The 24,844-nt window shown below is 34.9% G+C and overlaps 1 protein-coding gene across 2 annotated transcripts in view; it reads left to right on the top strand.

Moving 5' to 3' along the window:
• LOC144977050 (tetratricopeptide repeat protein 38-like) overlaps positions 1-9,009 on the top strand; it is a 46,897-nt gene extending 37,888 nt beyond the window's left edge. Inside the window, exons 9-13 of one of the 2 annotated variants that reach the window (XM_078921777.1) lie at positions 3,474-3,594; positions 4,830-4,995; positions 6,610-6,766; positions 7,655-7,728; positions 8,167-9,009. In XM_078921777.1, coding sequence (XP_078777903.1) covers positions 3,474-3,594; positions 4,830-4,995; positions 6,610-6,766; positions 7,655-7,728; positions 8,167-8,257 — 609 coding nt within the window. In that variant the 3' untranslated portion in view covers positions 8,258-9,009. The remainder of the gene's footprint in view (positions 1-3,473; positions 3,595-4,829; positions 4,996-6,609; positions 6,767-7,654; positions 7,729-8,166) is intronic. The other variant, XM_078921775.1, reaches the window with a different exon arrangement.
• The last annotated feature ends 15,835 nt before the right edge of the window (positions 9,010-24,844 follow it).

Raw genomic sequence — 24,844 nt, 5'->3', positions numbered from 1 at the left:
AGCTTCAAATTGTCAGAAATGAAGATGACCCAGATACATACTTCTCAAGAGCATGGAAGACAACATCAACCCCAGACCTAACTCTCATATCTGAAGATCTCACCGGAAAAGTCAGTAAACAGATAAAGGAACAACTGGCAGGAAGTGATCATCGTCCCATTCTGGTTGAAATAACTGAAGAATATGCAAAAGACAGAAAGGCACCACCTCCGAGATGGAATTATAAAAAAGCAGACTGGACTCTGTTTTCAAAGTTGACTGATAGTTATACAAAAGAGATAAACTGTAAAACAAGGAATGTAGAAAAATCAGCCAAAGCTTTCACAAAATCAATCATGAAAGCTGCAAAAGAATCAATCCCCAGAGGATCAAGAAAGGACTACTGTCCAGGATGGACTGAAAAATTAGGAAGTCTCAACAGCCAAGTCACTGAACACAGAAAAAAAGCAGAGAGAGAGCCAAATGATGAGAATATGGAAATTTACAAAGAGGCTGAAAAAACTCTCAGGAAAGAAACAATAAAAGCAAAACAGGAAGCATGGCATGAAAAAACCAGACAACTTGACTACGACAGAGACGGAAGAAAATTATGGAACCTAACCAAAGCTCTAAGTGGACAAGAAAACAGATATGCTGCACCATCAGTAGAAGATGATCAGGGGAGGATTCTCAACAAAAAACAAGCAGCAAACTGTTTTATGAAGCAGTACTCAAGTGTTGGGAATATACAGATTAGAAAAGAACGAAAACGAGAAGTCCACAAAGAATTGAGAAAACACAAGGATACACCCAAAGAATCCACAGATGATGTCATGTTCAGTTCGATTAAAAAAGAAGAAGTAGAAATTGCCTTGAAATCTCTAAAAACGAACAAATCACCAGGTCCAGATGATGTTACTAATGACATGTTGAAACACCTAGGAACCCTCACAAAGAGGAAAATGAAACAACTGTTCAATGCAAGTTGGAAACAGGGTAAACTTCCACTCAAATGGAAACAGGCAACCATGATACCAATTAAGAAGGATGGCAAGCCAAAAAATAAAACCGAAAGCTACCGGCCAATAAGTTTGACAAGCTGCTTGGGTAAACTGATGGAGAGAATTGTTAATCGCCGTCTCCAATGGTATTTAGAAAGCAATAAGTTGATATCAGATGAACAGGCTGGTTTCAGACAATTACGCTGCACAGAGGACCAGATAACATACATCTCGCAGCTGATCGAAAATGGTTACCAAGAAAAAAAACACACAGTCACAGTTTGGGTGGATATGGAAAAGGCATTTGACAAAGTCTGGACAAAAGGACTACTTCTCAAACTTAAGAAAGCCAACGTTTCACACAACATGTTTGCATGGATTAAAGATTACCTCACAAATCGAAAAGCAAGAGTCCAATCTCAAAACTCTAAAAGCAAGCTAACGAACATGACAAATGGAGTACCACAAGGCGGGGTTCTCTCACCAACCCTCTTTGTCGTTTTTATCAATGACATCTGCGAAACCAAATGCAGAGGAGTAAAAGCAGCCATGTATGCAGATGACCTTGCACTGATATGCACTGAAAGAAATATTGGTACTGCAAAGGCCAGGATACAGATGACTCTTGATGCTTTGAGCAAATGGACAAAAGACTGGGGTATGAGAGTAAATGCTGATAAAACCACATACACAACATTCAGCTTATCAACCAAAAAGCAATCTATGCGATTAACTTTAGATGGAAAGATTCTGAGAGAAGACCTTATGCCTAAGTATCTAGGAGTGAAATTTGACCCTCGACTCACTTGGAAACATCAAATAGATGAAAGTCAACAGAAAGGGTACAAGAGAATGCAGCTTCTCCGAAAACTTGCTGGAACGCAATGGGGAGCAAACTCAAACGTCCTGAAGAAGACATATCTTGGATATGTAAGACCTGCAATAGACTATGCCATATCGGCATGGGGAACGTGCTCACAGGCTCAATTTCAAAAGGTTGAAAAAATCCAAAACCAATGCCTACGCGTGATCACTGGAGCAATGAAAACAACACCAATTCACAAGATGGAAACCCACACAGGAATAAAACCTCTCAAAGAACAACGAAATTTAAAAATAGTGACACAATTCTCAAAGATAAAATTCATGGAATCCCAACCACTGCATCCAAGTACAATGGAAAAGAAAGAGAATCGACTCAAAAGGGAAAACTTCATCGCCTTGGGACAAAAACTAGAGAGCGAATATAAAGTGACACCAAAGGAAGATATTGCCCAAATCAATGTCCCAAATCTCAAACCACCACCGTGGAAAAAGAAACAAAAATCCATAACCATCAACAAGAAAAACATTCGAAGCAATAATGACAATGCTCAAACCCTAAAGATGATCGATAAAAAATACCCAATGACCAACTGGATAAGAGTTTATACAGATGGCTCAGTTTCCGGCCCCCTCATGAATGGAGGTGCTGGTGCACTCACACACTGGACAGATAAAACAGAAACAAAAATATCTGTATCAGTGGGTTCAATGTGCACAAGTACTAAAACTGAAGAAAAAGCCATCCTCAATGCAACAAAAGAACTATCCAGAGATCACAGAATATACGGGAAAAATGTGGTTTACTTGACAGACTCTGATGATGCTCTCCGGTCTATTGAAAATTACCAGGACTCTGAAGCCGCACACACTGTGGAGGCCCTTGAGGGCTTATCTGATAAAACAGGAAAAATTGTGCTGCAGTGGATTCCAAGTCATGTAGGTATATATGGAAATGAAATTGCCGATCAACTGGCCAAAGAAGGAGCCCAGAAGGAACAACCGAAGTCGTCAATCACTTACCATCAGCAAAAGAAAATAATAAAGCTAAAAATAGACAAAGAAAGGAATGACACACACCTAGAACACAACAAGCAGGATCCAATCCATGCCATTCAGCGAAGTAGCCAAGTCACTCTATTCCGCCTCCGAACAGGACACAATAGACTAAGAGGACATATGTTTACAAAGCTAGGTATTGGAACAACCCCTTATTGCCCATGTGGAACCGACCATGAATCCACTTTACATGTGCTTATGGATTGCCCATTATACAACGTGCAACGTTCGAACCACTGGGTCACCCCTACAACACTCAACACAAAGCTCTATGGTGAGGCTGAGGACCTAAAGCGGACCACAGACTTCATAGCAGATATCGGACTGCAGCCATAGATGTCCATCAGAGGAACGAAGAAGAAGAAGAAGAAGAAGATTGTTTATATTTATTGTTATTTTTATTATCATTGTTTTCATTATTATTATTAATATTATTATTATGATTTACTATCATCAAGTCATGAGGTAATTTGATGTTTCCCCTTATTCATTCATTAACTATATTAATGCTCTCATACTGTTGTTTTTTGGAACAGTTTATATCATTGACTCATCCTTTAATTAGTCATTCAAATTCAGATTTTATCCCGGTTATGTACCTTACATTTTCAGGGAGAATACGAGACAGCCTTATCGATATTTGACAGCCAACTGACAAAACGTCTGGCTGCCAGTGAAAGTGTCTTCAATCTGTCGGATGTCACATCCCTTCTTTATCGATTAGAATTTGAAGGTGATGTAGCAATTTATTTATTTTTTTCACATGTTTTGTTTCTATTCTGTGACAAAGAAGAAGAGTTGAAAGATACATTTTGGTGTTGTGGATTTGCAGGGCCATTATATTGTATTACCTACTTTGTGAAAAAAAAAAATGTTAATGACCAATTGAATGTCAAAATAATAATTGAAAATAAGGGATTAAATTGCATCGCAGTCGCAGTTGATAACTATTGAATGGACTCAAATATGGTTCAAATCAGACAGATGAAATATTAAAATTTTTCATATATTCTTTTTATCAGCTAATGTTGATAATAATCATCATTAGCTCCTTTTCCCAAATGTTTTTGCTTAAAGAACATCTTATCTTAGTGACTAGGGAATCAAGTTGTATTGCTATTTTGAATCATAAGAAGTGCACAACATACACCTTGATTTTTGTTTGTTTATTTGTTTTGTTGGCTTTTTTTTTTTAATCTGACAAAGTCAGTCAATCTAGAAAAAGAAAGGAGAATGATCTCTACCTGCCTCTGAATCAAATTTTTAGGGTATCTCAAACTCATATAAAGCTCAGTTTTTTTTTTGTTTTTTTTTAGAAGTGTGGATGTATTGTTCTAGGAATCTACTTTTTTTTATCTGTATGAATGTCCTCTTTTGACAATTTTTTTCCGCAGCACTAGTAGGTGCATCTTTTAACTTCCCAGTATTTTCCTATTTTCTTGTGCTGAGATTACTTTAAACTATCGTAAATCCCATAAAAGTTTTAAGATAAACAATATTGTAACATCATATATTTTAGATTGGATGGTATTAAATTATATTATTAATTTTTAAAAAGTCATACATGTTCCCTGCCTCTCACATTTCTGACCCACTGTTTCAATGCAGCGTTATATCAGAATGAAAGAGGTGCTAGAAATCGAATTTTCTCACACATATATGAAATTTGGGGTTAATTTCTATTCATAGAAACAATTTATCACATTGCAAAAGACCCAAAGTTCCTGTTTCTCATCCTTTTAGTTCTTAATTCTCTATTCAAGATCTGCTTCATCCCAATATAATAATGTTTTGAGACAATCAAATTTTGTTCAGCACATCATGTCAGTGTTTCATGGGAATCTTTCTATCTTAGGAATTGAATGCTAATATATTTTTTATGACAGCATCCAAATAATTTTGTCAAAAGCTTTTTCTAAATTGTGGCATAGCCCATTTGTCCTTAAAAGCGACCAATTATCCTTTCAGGTGCAGCAATAGGAGATCGATGGCGCAGTGTGTCAGATATGTACAAAAAACACATACACGACCACTTCTCTATCTTTTACGATATTCACACATACATGGCATGCCTCAACTCTGATGAAGATGGGTTGGCTGACAAGATGATGGAATCAATACAGGAATTTATCAGGTATAGTTAAATCTTACAATTGTTGATCATGGCATTGCATTAGTATCTGTGAGGTAACAATTCTCCATTGTCATTATCATCAACCCTCCTTGTTCCTCAAGGATTATAAGGAATTAACAAAATTCATCTAAAGATTCTTATCTTATGCCAGCCAGTTTGATTTGTACCAGATCTTGCCAGTTTCTTTCATCCCCTCTAAGTTTAGGATAGCTATGATCACATGTAGATGAAGTAGAATGATTTTTTTTTTAATCAAACAAATTTCAGTTTTTATATATAGTTTACAAGGGGTTTCAAGGCAATAAGGATATTAAGGGCACTGATCACAATTTTTTTTCATCTGCTGTGTGATAAGAGAATGATAGTAAAGAGCCTTTTCGAAGGACTCAACTCATGTGTCGCCTGCAACAGGACTTGAACTAGGAACCTACAGGTCGGAAGGCTACTGTTATGCCACAAATGCAAAGTCAGAGGAATAAGCCAATAATGAAGAATAGTCCTGCAGATCCATTAGACATATAGAGCCGGAGTTTATCCCGGTTTCTATAGCGTGAAACAGACAGTAGCAATTGCTTGCTATCTTTTGGATATGACACTAGTTTATTGCAAAGTACTTTCCACCAGATCTAACAGACCCAGCTACTCAATCACTGTTGGGTGGGCAGGGGGTCAGAAAAAAATCTCAATTTCACCCGGGATTGATCTGAGTTCCTTTGCATGTGAAGCGTGTGCTCTACCAACTGAACTATTGAGTCCCCCGTATGAAGAATAAAAAAAGAGAAACATAATAGAAGTCAAAATAGAAAAACAAAAGAAGGGAAGAAAAATGCTTACTAAAAATGAAGTTCACCAATTGCCTTTTTTTTCTACCGTATCTGGCTGGTGGTGAAGAATTTTATCATCCCTTTAAATGCTCAAAGTATACTTTGGCTACAGAAAACTCAACTTTGGTTAATCGCAACATTTTCATTTACACCAAGGTGTTGTGATTATCTGGAGTGGACTGTATCATGATCTTTTAGGTTTTGTAATGATTTAAAATGCTTGTTTCATCTCGTATTCTGTAATTGGGAAATTTCTGTGTAATTTGGACTGGTTGATGGGGACAGATGTGTTCATATTATAGAGAAGTGACTCTAAACAGGTTAAAAGACTTGCCAGCCAGTATGACGTTGTGTATTGTGATAAGCAATTTTGTCTAGAATATGCAAATAATAAATATGAGAGAATTTACTAGAACATTAAGAGATGAAGAAATTGAAAAAAATGTGGCCTCCTGTATTGAAATTGTCAGATTTTTTAAAAAAAATTGTTTTTAATTTTCACACATAAAAGGACTGAGCAATGATGAATTTTTGACAACAAAACAGGTTTTGAGTTGTTAAATGGTAGTTATGCCTTCCAGCTCTTTGCTCATCTGATCCATTAAGTCATGAAATTTGTAGGTAAATTAGCCATTGCATCATGCCTCATGAAATGAAACTTATTTATTTGTGTTAAAATGTTAATAAGTACGCTGCGCTAGGAGTTAAGTTATGAATGAATGAAGTCTCATGATAGTTACTGCTTGGCAACTCTGCTGTATATATATATATATATTTCCTTAACCATCAGAAATGGTAAGGGAGATAACAGAGAAATAACTGCCCAAGTTGGTGAGAAAGTCATGAAGGCTTTTGAGGCTTACCAAGAAGGTGACTATGCCATGGCTGTTGATTTGATTTACCCTGTCAAATACAGACTACATGAACTCGGAGGGAGTCATGCTCAGGTGAGGACTAAATTGTATTTTCCCTCCAAAGTTTATTTTTCCTTGCCATTTTTTACTTACTTATATGACCATCTTCATGGCATATTTATAAGGATTTACCACAATGTTTCATTTATTCCCTCTGAAGATCATTTGGAACCATACCTCCATTTCATGCATCGATACAGTGCTAGTCACCTATTGGCAACCTTTTTGTTCTAGCAATCTAACATTATCCGTCATTGTCCATAGCCAGGTACTCATTCACACCTGTGTTGGGTGGGAAAGATAATGGGGAAAATATGGGATAAGACATTGCATTCGAAGGACCCTGGTTTGAGTACAACCACATCAAATAGATAAGGGCTGTCAATTGTCAGCATTTTGTTTTCTTCTTGATCAAGAAAATGAACACCTACTAATCATATCATACTGCAATGCAGTTAATGTTTGGGAACTCTAGAGACATAATTTTCATTAGATAATTTAAGTGAATTTTGTTTTATTTAGCTTTTAATCATTTGTAAGATATGAAACAATCTGCATTGACTCACCAGCAGCAAGATTAGCAGAATTTATGGCAATCCTATTTATTTTCATTCATCTGCAAATGCTTTTCTCTAATTTTAAAGCCATTTTGATAGGGTTGAATTTTTTTGGACAAAGGTACCGTCAACTACATGTTCCAATTATAAATAATTTAATTGTCGCCTCGTTTTAGAAATGTTATATCAGCAATATGCAGCATTACATTATTTCCATGGTATCGTTTTCTAAGATTTTCCTTTCTTTTTTTTTTCAAATGTTAATTTGAATATCATATCATAAACAAGTCTTTTTTTTATAAGAATGATAGATTTTATCATAAAATTTCTGATGGACTTGTTTTGGTTTTATGTCCTTTTCCAGAGAGACGTTTTCAACCTGTTTATGATTCAAGCTGCTATCAGATCCCCAAACAAAGCACACCACAAATTAGCAAGGTAAATGAAAATATTTAACCCTTGATGGGAGCCCTTAGAGTTTAGGAGTTGTTCCCTCTGACATTGCCTGTGCGGTAGTTATAGTCAGTCTGTCTATATGAAGATAAAGAAGAAGAGATCTGACATTTGAATACACCTTTGAATTCCTGTCCACAAGGTAGCATTGTGAAGTACTCTGAGCATGTTGGAACTTTGAAAATAAGATAAAAATGTCTAAACTTTAAAAATGTTTAATAGTGTTTTGAATAATTGATATTTTTATAAAGCTTAATGAGAGAAATTCATTGGTTGAACACTGTGATTATGTATGTTTTGGGGTTTTTTATTCATCATTGCAGAAACCTTCTCACTAAGAGTAAAGTTGTATTTGACCATATGCGATGTGCTATATAAATATGTATATTTACAAATGTTTTAAAATACTATTCCTCGTAACAGAAACCTCCTCAATGAGAGGAAAGCAGTGGCTGACCAAACTCCAATGGTAGACAGACTGATGGCCAAAGTATTAGACTTTCACGACGACTAGCAATGTCATGCTTACCTTGCATCATTTCTGTAGTTGGATTTAATTATTTCACCTCTTCATCAAAATAGACTGGCAGGACTTACGGTTGTTCAAAAATTATATGTGACCTTTCACCTTCTTCTGGTGTTATGGTGGAATGATTCATCCAGTGAAAGAAATGTCAGGGTTTTCTCCATACGTGAACCACTGTACTGGGTGGAGTTGTTTTTTTACTTCCTATAGTGGGCCGTTGGTCACTTGCTGTGTCTTCTGTCCTCCTATATCTGTTTTCTGAGTTTAATTTCTGTCTTTGTCTTGGAATGGGATTACTTAGTTTTATCCTGACCTTGGGTCCTTGGCTGGGAGGGAAAGAGTAAAATGCATAGTTTAGGAGTTGATTTATTTTTCCTTGTGAATAATTTTTCTCTAATGTGCTGTTTCATTTTTTTGTATAGAATATATAATGGTTTGTAAACATTTGAGTGTTTTCCTCCTAGTGGAATCTTGTGCTTGTGTCTAGGCTAGTCTAGGTGAGACTTTAAGTTATTTGCAGATTAAGCACACTGATACTATGCTCATGGAATGTACAATCTGTTACCTATTTAAACCATTCCCCTTTGTCTTACTTTTTCTTGTATGCTTTCATTTGTAAATCCATAATTTTTTTACTATGTCATTTTCTTCCTTTTTACTGGTGCTGAAATGACCTAAATGTGATAAAGGGTCTTATAACCCTTTGACAATAAATATGGAATAAAATATAATCTCCCCAAATAAAATAACAAACCACTGTATGGTGGGATCACAGTGATGCTAAAATTTAAATTAGTCAAAGATGAAGCAAGTCGTCTCGAAATGGTATTGTGCCGCTTAAGCTCGATGGGAAAAAAATGTATTTTAAAGCCGAGATGATCAGAATTAGCAGAGGCCCCTACTATTCCACTTTTCACACAGGCATTCCTCTTTTTACAGAAGGAATTCCGCAATTCCACCCATTACTGTCAGATTCTGCATGTTAGTATATTAAAATACTATTTGGGACAGAAAAGTTAACTGCCATAGACAGGAGTTGACAATGCTGTCAAGAGAATGTATTTGCTACAAGCAAAATTTCAAGGAAGGTTAAAACTGCATCTACTGAGAGCTTGAAATGATGAATGTAAGCAATAATTGACCTTTATAACATAGTATAAATAGAGTAACATTCTTTCTTCAATTTAATTTTATGTTTTGATTGTTGAATTGCGTTGCTAGTTATATTTGCCATTTGAATTTTAAGAAGCAATACTCACTCTCCTCAGTGAATACATACATTTATTTTAAATCAAATCTTACAAGAAAGGCTTAAAATACAATTCAAATCATCTAGTTCATAGCACATAATACAACTGGTCATAACTATGAAACTTGGCTTTAGTTTATGCATTCTATAAAGAAGATTAAATATTGGTTTGTAAAGTGCATAAATCCAAAATGATTTTTTAATGATTATTCTAATTTCAAATTCACTTTTTGGCCTCTGTTGTTTCACAATGACACAATACTAGTTTGACGCAGTGCAAGTGGATCACATATGTCTTGATTAAAATTAAAATGTAGATTCATAGATTTTCAATGATAGCCAATTGTATTCAAGCTGTAATCTAATCAAATAAGGATTTGTAGTCGAGCATGAAACAAAATTATTTTGAAATTTAACAATCATCAACTAATTAAATGGTAACAAAAGTCACACTATCAGAAGATTCGTTTACTTAACTATTTGCCTACAAAGGTATTTTTAGCTCTTATAAATCATATATTTAATGGAAAAGGGTTTACATATTATGATTTACAATTTCAAATTTGTTCAGGCATCTTTTATTCTATATTTTACATTTGATTAAAAATTTTGCATATTTTTAGTATAGTAGTAGTCTAATAAGTGGTAGTATTTTGATAATAGTCTTAATAAAGATTTATATACAAATACAGTTTTATTAGAATTTATATGTGGAAACTTATTTTTCTTGCAATGTTATTATAATTGATCAGTTATTGTATATAATATGGAAAATGTTACGTTAAAAATATCTGTAAGCCTCTGTCTCTATGCTGTAAAGTTCAGATACCAATCATTTGATGCATTAGCTTCTGGGGGGGGGGGGGTGTTCTTTTTTTTTTTTTTTTTTTTTTTTTTTTTTTGACTGGTCAGTTTCGGAAATAGCTCAATAGATTATTTGAGTGACAATTTCGCAATTTTAGTTCTGTGCTATTTTCTAGTAGTTCTTGTCAACATTTTTTTTTTTACAAAAGAACGGATACAGGGAAACTTAACTCATTTTCGTCCACCTCTTGTGCAGCCAAGCTCACTTCTTGCCAACTAGATGATAAAAGTAGTCCTTCAGAGCCATGACGCCCATGGAGCTGGAGTTAATCCCAATTTCTAAAGCATGAAGCAGACAATATCAATTGCTTGCTATCTTGATATTTTTTGAATATGGGAGGGGGTTAGGAGTTTATTTTTTTTTTTTTTGTATCAAATTAACTGAGCTCAAGCTTTACTTCAATGTGAAATTCATCCATTCTTTAAATTTTGTTGTTTTGCTCTCCATTTTGAGGGTTTGTTTATAATAATAATATTTCAAAGGCTCAATAGCAAAATTACCCATTTGTTTATGATATAATTTGTACTTTTATTTACGTAAGTGCAATTTACTTTTTATTAATGCAAATGTTCAAAAGTTCTTGTTTGTTACAAATTCCAGTGACAAAATGGGTGACACTGTTAAACTCTTGTCCTAGTAATGTGTTCTCAGGTATGATGCTTTACACACTTGTATCAATGGTTCGCATGTCGATATAACTATTAACCGTCATGTGGTAAAATTGTCGATGCAGACTATAAATATTTACTAATATTATATAGCAAGAAAAAATACAGGACTTTAATGTCATGTCGATATAACCGTTGGCGATATATCCGCACTGTACTGTATGTACGTCAAATGTCATTGTTGATTTCACGTGCTATCATCTGTTACATTTTGTGACTTTATAAATATATATTATATATTTTGTATGTATTTTATAAAACAACTGAAAATAAGTGATTTTGGGATGAATCATGATTTTAGCACATACAGTAGTATGTCAAATCATTCAGTATTTCTGGGTGGGGATCCTGACCTCCCATAGTGGGCAGGGAGGTACATGCTGTGTCTTCTATCCCCCCATACCCGTTTTCCAATTGTTTCCTGTCATTGATGTGGAATGAGATTACTTGGTTTTGTCCTGACCCTTGCCGGAGTTCCTTGGCTGGGAGGGAAACAGTCGAATGTCTAGTTATAGTTTTAGGAGATGATATTTTTTTCCATGTAAATCATCTCTCTCTTATGCATTGTTTTATGTTTAGTTTATTATGATTGGTAAACATTTGAGTCTATTTCCCGTAGTTGGGACCTGTGCTTGTGTCTGGATGAGACTTTTAGGTGATCTCAAACTAAGTACTTTGACGGTGTGCTTTTGGAATCTACATCTGTTCCCTATTTCAACCAATTCCCCTTTGTCTTTTGTGCTTTAATTGTAATTCTAGAACTTTTTACTATCCCATTTTCTTCCTTTTTACTGGCGCTGATATGACCTTTATGTGTTGCAAGCGCCATAAAACCCTTTTAAAAAAACAAACAAAACATTCAGTATTTTACACTGTGCCAATACGTTTTTACTTATAAGTCATGTGCAAAAGTAAGTTCACACTCTATTAAACCCTCATAATTTTCAGTTCAAACAATTATTATCATTTGTTATACATCAATGGAAAGCTCACTTTTTTCTCTATCCATTGTATATAACTATGTTAAACCCAATGCCATGTATGAAATGATATCGAAAGTTTAAGAAGTGACACTAGAAATTGCGTTTGCAAATTAACACAACTTTATGAATACTTTGTGAACTTTGTGTGCTCTTCTTTAACTTGATGCAGGGAAAACTACTCTTGTTCAAAAGATGAATCGTTCAATAAACTCTGCAGTGAGATTATCCTGGGCATATTGGAGATGTTGGTTTAAAGCAACTTCGCTGGGTGGGGTTCCTGACCTCCCATAGTGGACAGGGAGGTACATACTGTCTCTTCTATCCCCATATATCTGTTTTCCAACTTGCATTCTGTCTTTGTCTTTGAATGAGATTACTTTGTTTTGTCCTGGCCCTGGCCTGAGTCCTGGCTGGGAGGGAAACAGTCAAATGCATAGTTAGTGTTTTGGGAGATGATATTTTTTTCCTTGTAAATCATCTCTCTGTTGTGTATTATTATATTTGTTATTTTGAATTTATAATGTAAGCATTTGAGTGTATTCCTCTTTGTTGGATTTTGTGCTTGTGTCCGATGAGACATAGGTGATCTCAAACTAAGTACACTGGTGGTATGCTCTTGGAATCTACATCTGATTCCTATTTGTTCCCAGTTCCCCTATGTCTTACTTTTTCTTGGGTGCTTTAATTGTAATTCTAGAACTTTTTACTATCCCATTTTCTTCCTGGCGCTGATATGACCTAAATGTGTTGCAAGCGCCGTAAAACCCTTAAAAACAAACAAAACAACAAACATCTTCGTTTTGATGAGGACCAGGACGATTTTACCTGGGTGGGGTTCCTGACCTCCCATAGTGGGCAGGGAGGCACTTTCTGTGTCTTCTTTCCCCATATATCTGTTTTCCAACATGCTTTCTATCTTTGTCTTGGGATGAGATTACTTGGTTTTGTCCTGGCTCTGGCTGGATACCCTGCCTGTGAGGGGAACAGTCAAATGTATTGTTAGAATTTTGGGAGATGATATTTTTTTTCCTTGCAAATCATCTCTGTTTTATGTTTTGTTATATTTGTTGTTTTGAATGTACAATGTAAGCATTTCAATGTGTTCCTCTTAATCAGATCCTGTGCTTGTTTCTGGATGAGAATTTTAGATGATGTCAAACAAAGTAAGACTGATGGTATGCTCTTAGAATCTACATCTGTTCCCTATTTTACCGTTTTCCTTTGTCTTGCTTTTCTTTTATGCTTTAATTGTAATCTAGAATTTTTTTACTATCCCATTTTATTCCTTTTTACTGGCACTGAAATGACCTAAATGTGTTGCAAGCACCATAAAACCCTTAAAAACAATAAAAACTGCTGCAATTTCATTGTCATTAATGTGACTGTCAGGTGAGAACCTGCCATTTATTATCACACAGATGTCTTTTTGCCTCCCATGATCCATCCCCAAACTACCAAATAAATAACAACCTCCCAGGATCCATCCCCAAACTACCAAATAAATAACAATGTGAAATTGAATGTAAGCTTCAATTTAATATACAAAAACAGATAAAATGGACATTTCGGGTTTCCCCTTTATCAACAAAACAGGATGAATGAAATACTACAGATGAATTCGTCTGTAGTGTTACATTCATCCTGGATTTTTTTTTATAAAGGGGAAACCCGAAGCATCCATTTTATGTATATTAAATTGTAGCTTACATTCAATTTCACATTATTGGAATGTATTTCGGAAAACTTCCACCGTTTTCCTGTACTGATATATCAGTTTGTAAAAAGCCTTTGGTGATTTACAAAACTTGTGTGAATATTCTGCAACAGACAGTTCAGCCTGAGCATGCCCAATCAAACAGGTACAGCTCTCAATACTCATGTCAAGGTATCATTTGTGTTCGCGACAGTTTACTTACAATTAAAGAAAAGTAAAAAAAGGACTAGTATTTATATTATTTTGTTTCTCAAATCATGTGAAGTCGCGTTGATTTCAATAAGGTTATTGAATTTTAAAATTGTTATAAAAGTTCTATGATTTAAGTGCCTGTTGCCCATGGCAGTGCTTACCCTCAAATTTTTACCTGCGCACATTTTTGCTAAGTCGAAAAATTCAGCATTGTATCTTTTGATTGAATGTAAAGATAGGAATATAATTACCGTTTTCGAATAAATATTTAATCAAATTTTAAAGATGTTAAGGGAGAAATAAGTGTGAAGTTACTTTTGCACATGACTATATCATTGTATTTGAGACTTGTTGCTTATGACCACATTTGTGAATTCAAATCCAATGTGTAATGTATTTTCTTTCATGTAATCAGAATTGCTTAATAAATGAATTCTACATTTTTCAAAGCATGTCTATTGTTTTCATTCCAGTTTATTACATGTTTTAAGTGTTGCGAGTATATAGCTTTCTACTATTAAAAAAAAATATTTTCCTTTCCTTTGTTTATTGCACTTGTCTCTGTCCGAAAAAAATGTAATATCGCCTAACAGGCAGGATGTCACTTGCTGTGTCTTCTATCCCCTTATATCTATTTTCCGAGTTGCTTACTTTCTGTATTTATTTTGGAATGGGATTGCTTGGTTTTGTCCTGGCCCTTGCCGAAGTCCTTAGCTGATTAGTTTCGGGAGGTGATTTTTTTCTTGTAATTGTAAATCATCTCTCTGTTATAAAGTAATAAACAAAAATTAATATAACAGCTTCAAAAAAAGAACCAAACACGGAATGTTTTAAGCTCAAAATTCTTCTTCAGCCAATAATGAAAACAGAATTACTAAGAAAAACATTGATGTTTTCATTGGGGTTTTTTTCCTTGTTTACTGAAGAAGGGTTTTGATCCGGAAACGTCTGTTTTTAATATTTTGTTCTTTTTTATAAAGCCGTAATATTCCTTTTTGTTTATTATTTTTTACAGTCCACAGCTTTGTATCACTTGGGCAGAGAGGTAACTTTTGCTTTGTCTTCTATCCCCTCTGGATGGGGTTCCTGACCTCCCATAGTGGGCAGGGAGGTACTTACTGTGTCTTCTATCCCCCTATATCTGTTTTCCAACGTGCTTTCTGTCTTTGTCTTGGAATGAGATTACTTGGTTTTGTCCTGGCCCTGTCCGAATACCGTCGCTGGGAGGGAAACAGTCAAATGTATAGTTAGAGTTTTGGGAGATGATATTATTTTCCTTGTAAATCATCTCTCTGACTGTTATGCACTGTATTGTTTTGTTTACGTATTATATATAATTTGTAAACATTTGAGTGTATCCTTCTTAGTAGGGACCTGCTTGTCTATGGATGAGACTTTTAGGTGATCTCAAACTAAGTACTTTGATAGTGTGCTCTTGGAATCTACGTTTCCTATTTGAACAAATTCCCCTTTGTCTTCCCTTTTCTTGGGTGCTTTAATTGTAATTCTAGAATTTTTGACTATCCCATTTTTTTCCTTTTTACTGGCGCTGATATGACCTAAACGTGTCTAAGCACAGTAAAACCCTTACAAACAAACAAAAACAAACAGCTATTACTCGTGTATCATGTCATCATAAGTATTTCAATAACCTGTGTTTGGGTGGGGTTCCTGACCTCCCATAGTGGGCAGGGGGGTACATATTGTGTCTTCTATCCCCTTATATCTGTTTTCCAACATGCTTTCTGTCTTTGTCTTGGAATGAGATTACTTGGTTTTGTCCTGGCCCTGGCCGGAGTCCTAGCTTGGAGGGAAACAGTCAAATGCATAGTTATTGTTTTGAGAGATGATATTCTTTTCCTTGTAAATCATCTCTCTGTTGTTATGTATTATTATATTTGTTATTTTGAATGTATAATGTTGACATTTGAGTGTATTCCTCTTTGTTGGATTTTGTGCTTGGGTCCGGTTGAGACTTATAGGTGATTTCAATTTAAGAACATTGGTGGTATGCTCTTGGAATCTACATCTGATCCCTATTTGTTCTCAGTTCCCCTATGCCTTGTTTACATATTCCCAGGTTCACTCCCCACTGGCGCCCTCCTCCTATAGTGTCAGGTTCATTCTCCTCTGGTACCCGACTCCTACAGTTCGGCTTCGATTCCCACAGGTATCCATCTCCCACAGTCTCAGGTTAGCTCCCCACGGGTGTGCACTTCCCTGAGTCCCAGGTTCACTCCCCACTGGCGCCCTCCTCCTATAGTGTCAGGTTCATTCTCATCTGGTACCCAACTCCCATATCCGGCTCCCAACTCCCAATGGTAACCATCTCCCTTAAGTCCGAGTTCTTTTTCCCACTGATATCCTGTTTACACAGTCCCAGGTTCACTCCCCACTGGCGCCCTCCTCCTATAGTGCCAGGTTTATTCTCCTCTGGTACTCAACTCCCATATCCGCTTCAACTTTCAATGGTACCCATCTCCCTTTAGTCCCAGGTTTATTTCCCACTGATATCCTTTTTACATAGTCCCAGGTTCACTCCCCACTGGTGTACACCGCCCTGATTCCCAGGATCACCCCCCACTGTTGCCTGATTCCCATAACTTTGTCGGATATTGTCAGGTTTTGGCGGGTTTTGTAGAAAAGCACTGATTGCCTTTTTACGAAACCCGCCGATAACTATAGTCTCCGGTTCACTCCCGACTGATGTACACTTCCCTGAGTCTCAGGTTCACTCCCCACATTTGTCTACTTCCCATAACTTTGCCGGGTTTCGCCGGGTTTCGGTGGGTTTCGTAAAAAAGCACTGATTGCTTTTTTACGAAACCCGTCGGTAACCATAGTCTCAGGTTCACTCCCGACTGGTGTACACTTCCCTGAGTCTCGGGTTCACTCCCCACAGTTGTCTACTTCCCATAACTTTGCTGGATATTGTCGGGTTTCGCCGGGTTTCGTAAAAAAGCACTGATTCTTTTTTACGAAACCCGCCGACACCAAGTCCCAGGTTCACTCCCCAATGGTGTACACTTCCCTCAGTTCCAGGTTCACTCTCCATTGCTACCTACTTCTCATAACTTTGTCGGGTTTCGGCGGGTTTCCTAAAAAAGACACACCCTGTTTCGATTTGTAACAACATTAAACGAGGAAGTTAAGCATTTTCAATTCAATGATTGAATGCGTGACAATATTTGCATAACTCTAGCCCTGTTGTGTCTTTGGGTGAGGTGCTTTATATATACGTAACGTGACCACCACCTCAAAGCGAGGTTATGATTTGGATGCTAAAAATATTTTTTGTGAACAAAAAATCGGAGCTTACATTAAGCGGACTTAGCTGTCCGTATAAATATCAGTATAAATTCTTAAAGATTGAAATAGTACTACAATGTCATGTTCGAATTAATTGAAATTTAATTCCATCATTTTGCATCATAACATCACATTTGATTTACACATTAAAACCATCTACCGTAAAGCTTCTCAGCAATTAAATGTCTTAAAAAGGCTTGGAAAATACCTTTCAAAATTGAACAAGTTAACAATATTTCACTCTTTTGTATTGTCAAATTTCAATTTCTGTCCACTAGCTTGGCATTTCTGTTCTAAAACAAATTGTGATAAACTTGAAAAGATACAAGAAAGAGCACTGCGTTTTATTTATGAAGATGACAAAAAATCCTACGACCAATTAATTTCAAAGGCCAAAGTCCCCTCCCTACAAATAAGACGAATGAGAACAATTGCTTTGGAAACGTTTAAAATTTTATACAAAATTGCTCCTCCTTGTCTATCTGATATGGTCATTTTGAAAAATAACAGATACAATTTTAGATATTCAAACCTCCTTGATATTCCAAGGGTCAGAACAACTTCTTATGGCAAAGGATCTTTCAGATATTCTGCTGCTGTGCTTTGGTATGAACTTCCCGAGCACATCAGGAAAATTTCAAATTTTAATGTTTTCAAAAATCATATCCTCTCATGGAATGGCCAGCCATGCAAATGTAATATTTGTAATTAATCTAACCGTACATATATATATATATAAATATATATTATATAATATATATATATATATATATATTATATATATATATATATATATATATATATATATATAATATATATATATATATATATATATAATAATATTATGTTACTTTTCTTTGTGTGTCATGATTGGAATCATGATGAGGGAATGTTTTAAAGGAAAATGTATTACTATGTATTTTTATGCACTATGTGTTATAACCCATGTCGGTCAAAGGCTTCTATTAGCCTGACTACATTATCTATGAAACATTTTTAAAATGCCGACAATAAATAAATATTTGAATTGAATTGAATTGAATTGAATTGAATTGCACCTGGCGCATTTAGGCGCTTGACATAATACTGAATTTAAGTATAAGTCACATATCGACTCTGGTACTAATGGGTACCTGACTGACTGCAGTAACTTATAGTTCAGTAAGAGTGGTGGGACTCAATGAAGGGCGCTTTGAAAAAAAAAAAAAATTTATGATATACTATAATATATTATAATTATTGATATTATGTGACTTAAAAATTCAAGTATTAATTTATTGCGGGCATTATATTGACAAACTTTGTTCTTTTACGTTTTCTTTTCAGCGCTAAATAATAAAGATTCTATAGCGCAATACTTTAAACACTTAACCCTCATTAGCATTAATGATTTTTTTTTTTTTTTTTTGTGCGGCTTTCGTGATCTAGTGGCAGGACACTCGCCTTCGGATCGGTCGTTCAGGGTTCGAGTTCTGCTCTAAGCGGTGCGAAGTTAAGTCCTTGGAAAAGACGTTTTACTCACATTCTCTCACAACATTCAAGTGTAAAATGAGAACTTGGTTATTAGCAGCGTTGATTCTGTCGAAAAATATATATATACTATCGCATTACAAGCATCTTGTCTCGTCCAAAATATGTTATGTGTTGCTGTTGGCAACTTGCCCCATTCTAAAGCGAGCGTTTTAGTGTATGTTTATTTGACATTGCGCTATACAAATGCTCAGGTTTCTAGAGAATGAAACTTTTTTGACAAGGATTATGCGCCTTAACCATTCATACCTTTATTGATTGATTCTTTTAACGGAAATTTTTACTATAGATTATTAACAATCATTTCTTACAATAATTTCTATACAACTAGAATTCATCTTTCCCCTCTCAGTTATACCGGGCTTGGGACCGTCTCATTATTAACAGTCAAGTCTTAGAATAATTTCTATACAACTAGAATTCATCTTTCCCCTCTCAGTTATACCGGGCTTGGGACCGTCTCAGAGTGTTAAATACATCTAGATAAGCTATACTATATTATTTCAGTCATGATACCAAGTTGTCAGGTCTAATGTGTAAAGGAAATACTCTCAAACCGACGCAAAATATTGTCAGTTATAACAATGTTAAATCAAGCCCGTAATTCCGTTCGGTTATCAGACCGGCAAATAAGTACTGTCGGATTATTATTATTATTATTTTTTTTTTTTTTGGTTTGAGTTGTTTTGTTTTGTTTTTTTGTTTTTTTTTTTTTTTGTTTTTTTTTTTTGTTTTTTTTGTTGGTTTTTTTTTTTTTTTTTTTGGGGGGGGGGGGTTTTTTTTTTTTTTGTTTTTTTTTTTGGTTGTTTTTCGTTGTTTTGTTTTTTTGTTTTTTTTTAGATTATGATAACTTTCTAATAGAATAGCGTAAAATACTTCATGTTGACAAGCAAATGTGTATTGTAGTATTTAACACTCTGAGTCCTGATTAAAAAGACACTTCCTGATCGTTGATTGAAAAGATAGACATTTTCTTCTACGGAAAAAAAAGGAGCAAAATAAAAATAATAATAAAGTAGAGACTGAAACTGTGGAAACTTTGGTCTCGAAGTGAATTTTAATTTTGAATAGAATTTTATCGACTTGAGAGAGTTTTGAAATTATTGTTTTAATGAATTATCTATTTCAGTCTTTCTTTCTCGTTGTTTGATTTTTCCTTTTTTTTTAATTTTGGAGGTTGTCTTTTTTTATCTTTTCCTTTTTTTTTTTCATTCTTTTTTTTTTTCAAATATGTTTAAAGATTTCACAAAATCACTATATATTCATAAAAATATACATATATCACAATATTTAACACTTCAGAACCTGATATTTTAAAAGCTCTCCTGATTGTTAGTGTCTGTAGACAGAGATTGTATTTGATCAAAGTATTGTGAGAAGTGTTAATTCCATTGATATATGAAATATAAATTTTCTGGCCCTTTTGTACAAAAAGCATTTTATCGGAAAATATTGAAACAAACTATAAAGCAGATTGACATGAATTGCAAGATATAACAAGTTAATAGAATAATATACTTGAAGAAGAAGAAGAAGAATAGAAAAATATGATATATAATATATCAGAAAACTTTAGGATGAAACTGTATATAAAGATATGGCACTCTTCTCTGTGTGGATTTTTAATTTTTTTTTTTTTTTACGACGGTAGGTTTGGTGGAGGGAGGTAGTGGAGAGGTTGGGGTTTTTTGTTTTTTTTTTTGTTTTTTTTTTTTTTTCGTTGTCTTTTTTTTAATAGGAAGGTAATTGATTTTTGTCATTTATTTGCTTTTATGGGGTGTTCTTTCTTTTTTCTTTCTTTTTTTTTTTTTTTTTGGTCACTTTTTTTTTTCGTTTTTCTTGTGTGTATTATTTTCTTTTTTTGTATGTTTTTTTCGTTGTTTTTTTTTTTTTGTTTGTTTTGTTTTTATTTTTTTGGCTTTCTGTTTTTATTTTGTTTCTTTGGTATATTCTAGTATTTTTTTAATTCATTTTTTAAAAAAATAGGATATAATAATAATAATAATAATAATAATAATAATAATAATAATAATAATCTTTATTGTCCAAATTAAAGGCAATTCATGTGAGGTAAACAATGCTCAGTTTGGTTCATGGTATGAACATCAACACATTTACAAATACAGACACAGCCATACACGAACATACACGCTTGCACATTGTTTCTACACGTGTATACAAAAGAAATGAGCGTACATACAAACACATATACATACATACATACTTACATACATACATACATACATACATACATACATACATACATACATACATACATACATACATACATACATGCAGACATACATACAAACCAGCATATCATCGTATATGCATGCCTACATTCATACATACATACATACATACATACATACATACATACATACATACATACATACATACATACATACATATATACATACACACAGACACACACACAGACAGATAGAACGATACGATATATTTGCTGGGACAGCAGATAACCATATTATAAATATAGTGTCTTATATTAAGAAGAAGATGGCAATGATTGTGATGATGATGATGATGATGATGATGATGATGATGATGATGATAATGATGATGATGATGATGATGATGATGATGATGATGATGATGATGATGATGATGATGATGATGATGATGATAACGACGGCGGCAATGTCGATGATGATGATTCACGACACTGCTTCTCGTTATTTTCATTGGTTGTCTCATTTTTCCACAGAAGATTTGTTAATTAATTTTATGGCGGTTGGAATGAAGGTTGTCTTATGTCGATTTGTCCGACATTTTGCTTCTAGATACCGTCTTCCGGAGCGCAGAAGTTGGAATTTTTCGTTCAGCGGATGCCTCTTTTCGTTGATAATGTTAAAAGATTTCTTCTCAACTGCATTAATATAAGTTGTGTCAAGGCTTCTAAGGTCTGTGTTAATTATTTTTGAAGCCTCTCTGAGGGTTCTATGTAGTTTGGATTTTTCTTTTGTTCCACAGCTTCCATACCACGTTTTGATGCCAAACGAAACGATACTCAATATTAATGACTTGTAGATTTGTATCATGGTCATATAGTAAAGAAATGGCACTATTGAACAACCTATTGAATAAGGGAGAACCTAAATTGGATAAGACGACAGTAAACAATATAGTATAGACAGAGTACATGGAATGGAGGATAGAATAGATATTGATATAGAAGAACAGGCAGGTTGGGATCACGATCGCTTACAAAAAAAATTGACTGATATAAATGACGGATTTAGTCGAGAATTTCTTTTTACTTAACTTCATCAAGCAGTGATCGAGTAGTTGGGCCTGGTTGATCTAACAGATTTATTTTACAATACACAAGCGTCTTATCTAGAGGGAAGCAAGCAATTACTATTGTCTATTTATTGCCGTAGGAACTGAGGTAACTATTTTAATTTTTATGTCTGCAACAAACTACTTTTAATATCAGATGAGATAAAGAAAACTCAATTTCGAGTGGCTAAAAGAAATTAAACAAAAGAAAGATATAGGAATTAAACAATGAATTCTTGTTAAAGTTATTGAGATTTCCTTGGAAATAGATAAATAACAGTCTGTTTATCAAAAGATGAAATTTTCTTGAAAATGTAAGGAAAGTTTTGTGTTTAACGCCCTTTTGACCACGCATCATGACGTCAATCCTAAGGCGGCACCTCCGTTTTATAGTCCGTCTGCGATAGTACTTAAAAATTATACAAAACTATTTATCCCAATTTAATTTCACCCTCCAATTTTCTTCTCCTTTCCTCGCTCTTGTCATCATCGTTTTCATCATCATCAAGGCCACCACCATCATCATCATGAGCAGCGGCAGCAACAGCAGCACAACTATCCTCCTCTTCCGCCTCCTCCTCCTCATACTCATCATCGTTATGATCCTCGTTAAAATGATCATGATCCAGCCTAGTCTCATCATTTCCATCATCGTTTAAAACGACTCACACTCGGGTAACAATATGCTGTCATCTCCATTTCAACAACCTGTGTCAATAAATTAGATGAAATGAATGCTCGTGGTTTTAACGTTGTGAAACAAGATATATAAAATACAGTTTATTGTGAAAATTCATGAAATTTAAAAGTATAGTGCGGCTATGTGGTCTAGTGGTATGACACTCGCTTTCGGATCGGAAGGTCCTGGGTTCGAGCCTCGCGCTCGGCGCATAGTTGAGTCCTTGGAAAAGGCTCTTTACTCACATTCTCTCACCGTACTCAGGTGTAAAATGAGTACCTGGTCGTTAACAGTGTTGTCTTTGTCTGAAAAATTGTAAGATCGCCTAACAGTCGTCATGTCCCGTCCTACATGTTAAATGTTGCTGTTGACCAGGAACCCCTTGTAAAGCGCTTTCTCCCCAGAGCATTTTAATCTTTATTTGAAGTAAATTGGGTGATTTTTCATGAAGTTATGGTCGGATTATGTACGGGAACGTATCCAGCAACTTTTCTCAAATTTCATACATTTTCAACTTGAATAGCTGTAAAAATTATTTAGAAGTGAAATTAAGCTTTACTATTTCCCAGAGATGTACAAAAAGGGTTGATTTAATCATTTATGGCAAGAACTCATTTTTTATCAAATTTGACCTTCTAACTAAACTTGGCAATATCTCAGTTCAAACCGTTTCACCATCCGACCGATTATGTCATTCACTGTAACATATTATACATGAATAAAATAACATAAATACATACAGAATACCAAGGTGCGATTTTTATAATCATTGTCCTCTATCCAGTCACTGACCATACTATAAAATGACCACCTTTTCTGGAAAAAAACTACCTTGTTTGACAACCAGTTGTCTTAGCTCTGAGGTTGGGGTGTGGGAGGGGAGGGGAGGGGGAAGGAGGGGTCGCAACGTAAGAGTGCCTTAAGACCATCATTGACCGGACATGTAAGGTGCTGTTGGCAAAAAAAAATAATAATTGTAAAACGCTTTAAGCGCATTTACTGCATTGAATATAAGCTCATTTTTTAAAAGTTATGTGCGGCTATGTGGTCTTGTGGATTGACACTCGCATTCGGATCGGAAGGTCCTGGGTTTGAGTCCTCGAAAAAGGCCCTTTACTCATCGTACTCAGGTATAAAATGTGTATCTAGCCATTAACAGTGTCACTGTCCGAAAAGAAATGTAATATCGCCTAGTAGAGGTCCCGCTGCTTCTTCTATCCCTATATCTGATTTCCGAGTTAATTTCTGTCTTTGTCTTGGACCGAGAATACTTAGTTTTGTCCTGGCCCTTGCCGGAGTCCTTAGCTGAGAAGGAAACAGTCAAATGTTTAGTATTAATTTTGAGAGATGATCTTAATCCTTGTAAATCATCTGTATGTTACGCATTGTTAGTTATGAATTCTGTTTCAGATATAAATATGTAGTAAACATTTGAGTGTATTCCTCTTGGTGGAATCCTGTGTCAGTATCTGGATGAGAATTTTGGGTGATCTCAAACTAAATACATTGATGGTACGCTCTTGGAATTTACATATATTCCCTATTTTAACCATTCTCCTTTGTCTCCCTATTTCTCGTGTCTTTTTAATTGTAATTCTAGAATCTTTTTATAATAATAATAATAATAATAATAATAATAATAATAATAATAATAATAATAATAATAATAATAATATAATTAATGCTGAAAACTTATATAGCGCTATAACTCCGAGACACCAGACTCTAAGCGCTTAAATTACAAATTACTTAGGCTGAAACATAATCATTTACACACACAAGCACACACACACACACACACACACACAACACAACACAACACAACACAACACACAACACAAACCAAACCTATCTTGCTTCTCATACCATCTACTAAAATCGAAACAGTTATGTTTTAAGCGAACATTTAAAAATAGACAAAGATTCTTTTTCACGAATGCTCTGCGGTAAGGCGTTCCAAATAGAGGGTCCGAAATGAGAAAAGGATCTCATTCCAGCATTTTCCGAATTCGAGGGACAACTAGTTTTGTGGAATCACTGGCCGAACGTAAGGGGCGGGGTTTTGAATATCTTTCAATTAGTTCCG

This window comes from Berghia stephanieae, chromosome 7 (assembly GCF_034508935.2).
Source record: "Berghia stephanieae isolate SIO BIC M18660-M18661 chromosome 7, UCSD_Bste_1.3, whole genome shotgun sequence".
Taxonomy (NCBI): Eukaryota; Metazoa; Mollusca; class Gastropoda; order Nudibranchia; family Aeolidiidae; genus Berghia; species Berghia stephanieae.
Note: the sequence above shows the minus strand (reverse complement) of the source record. Positions and strands in the feature narration are given on the sequence as shown.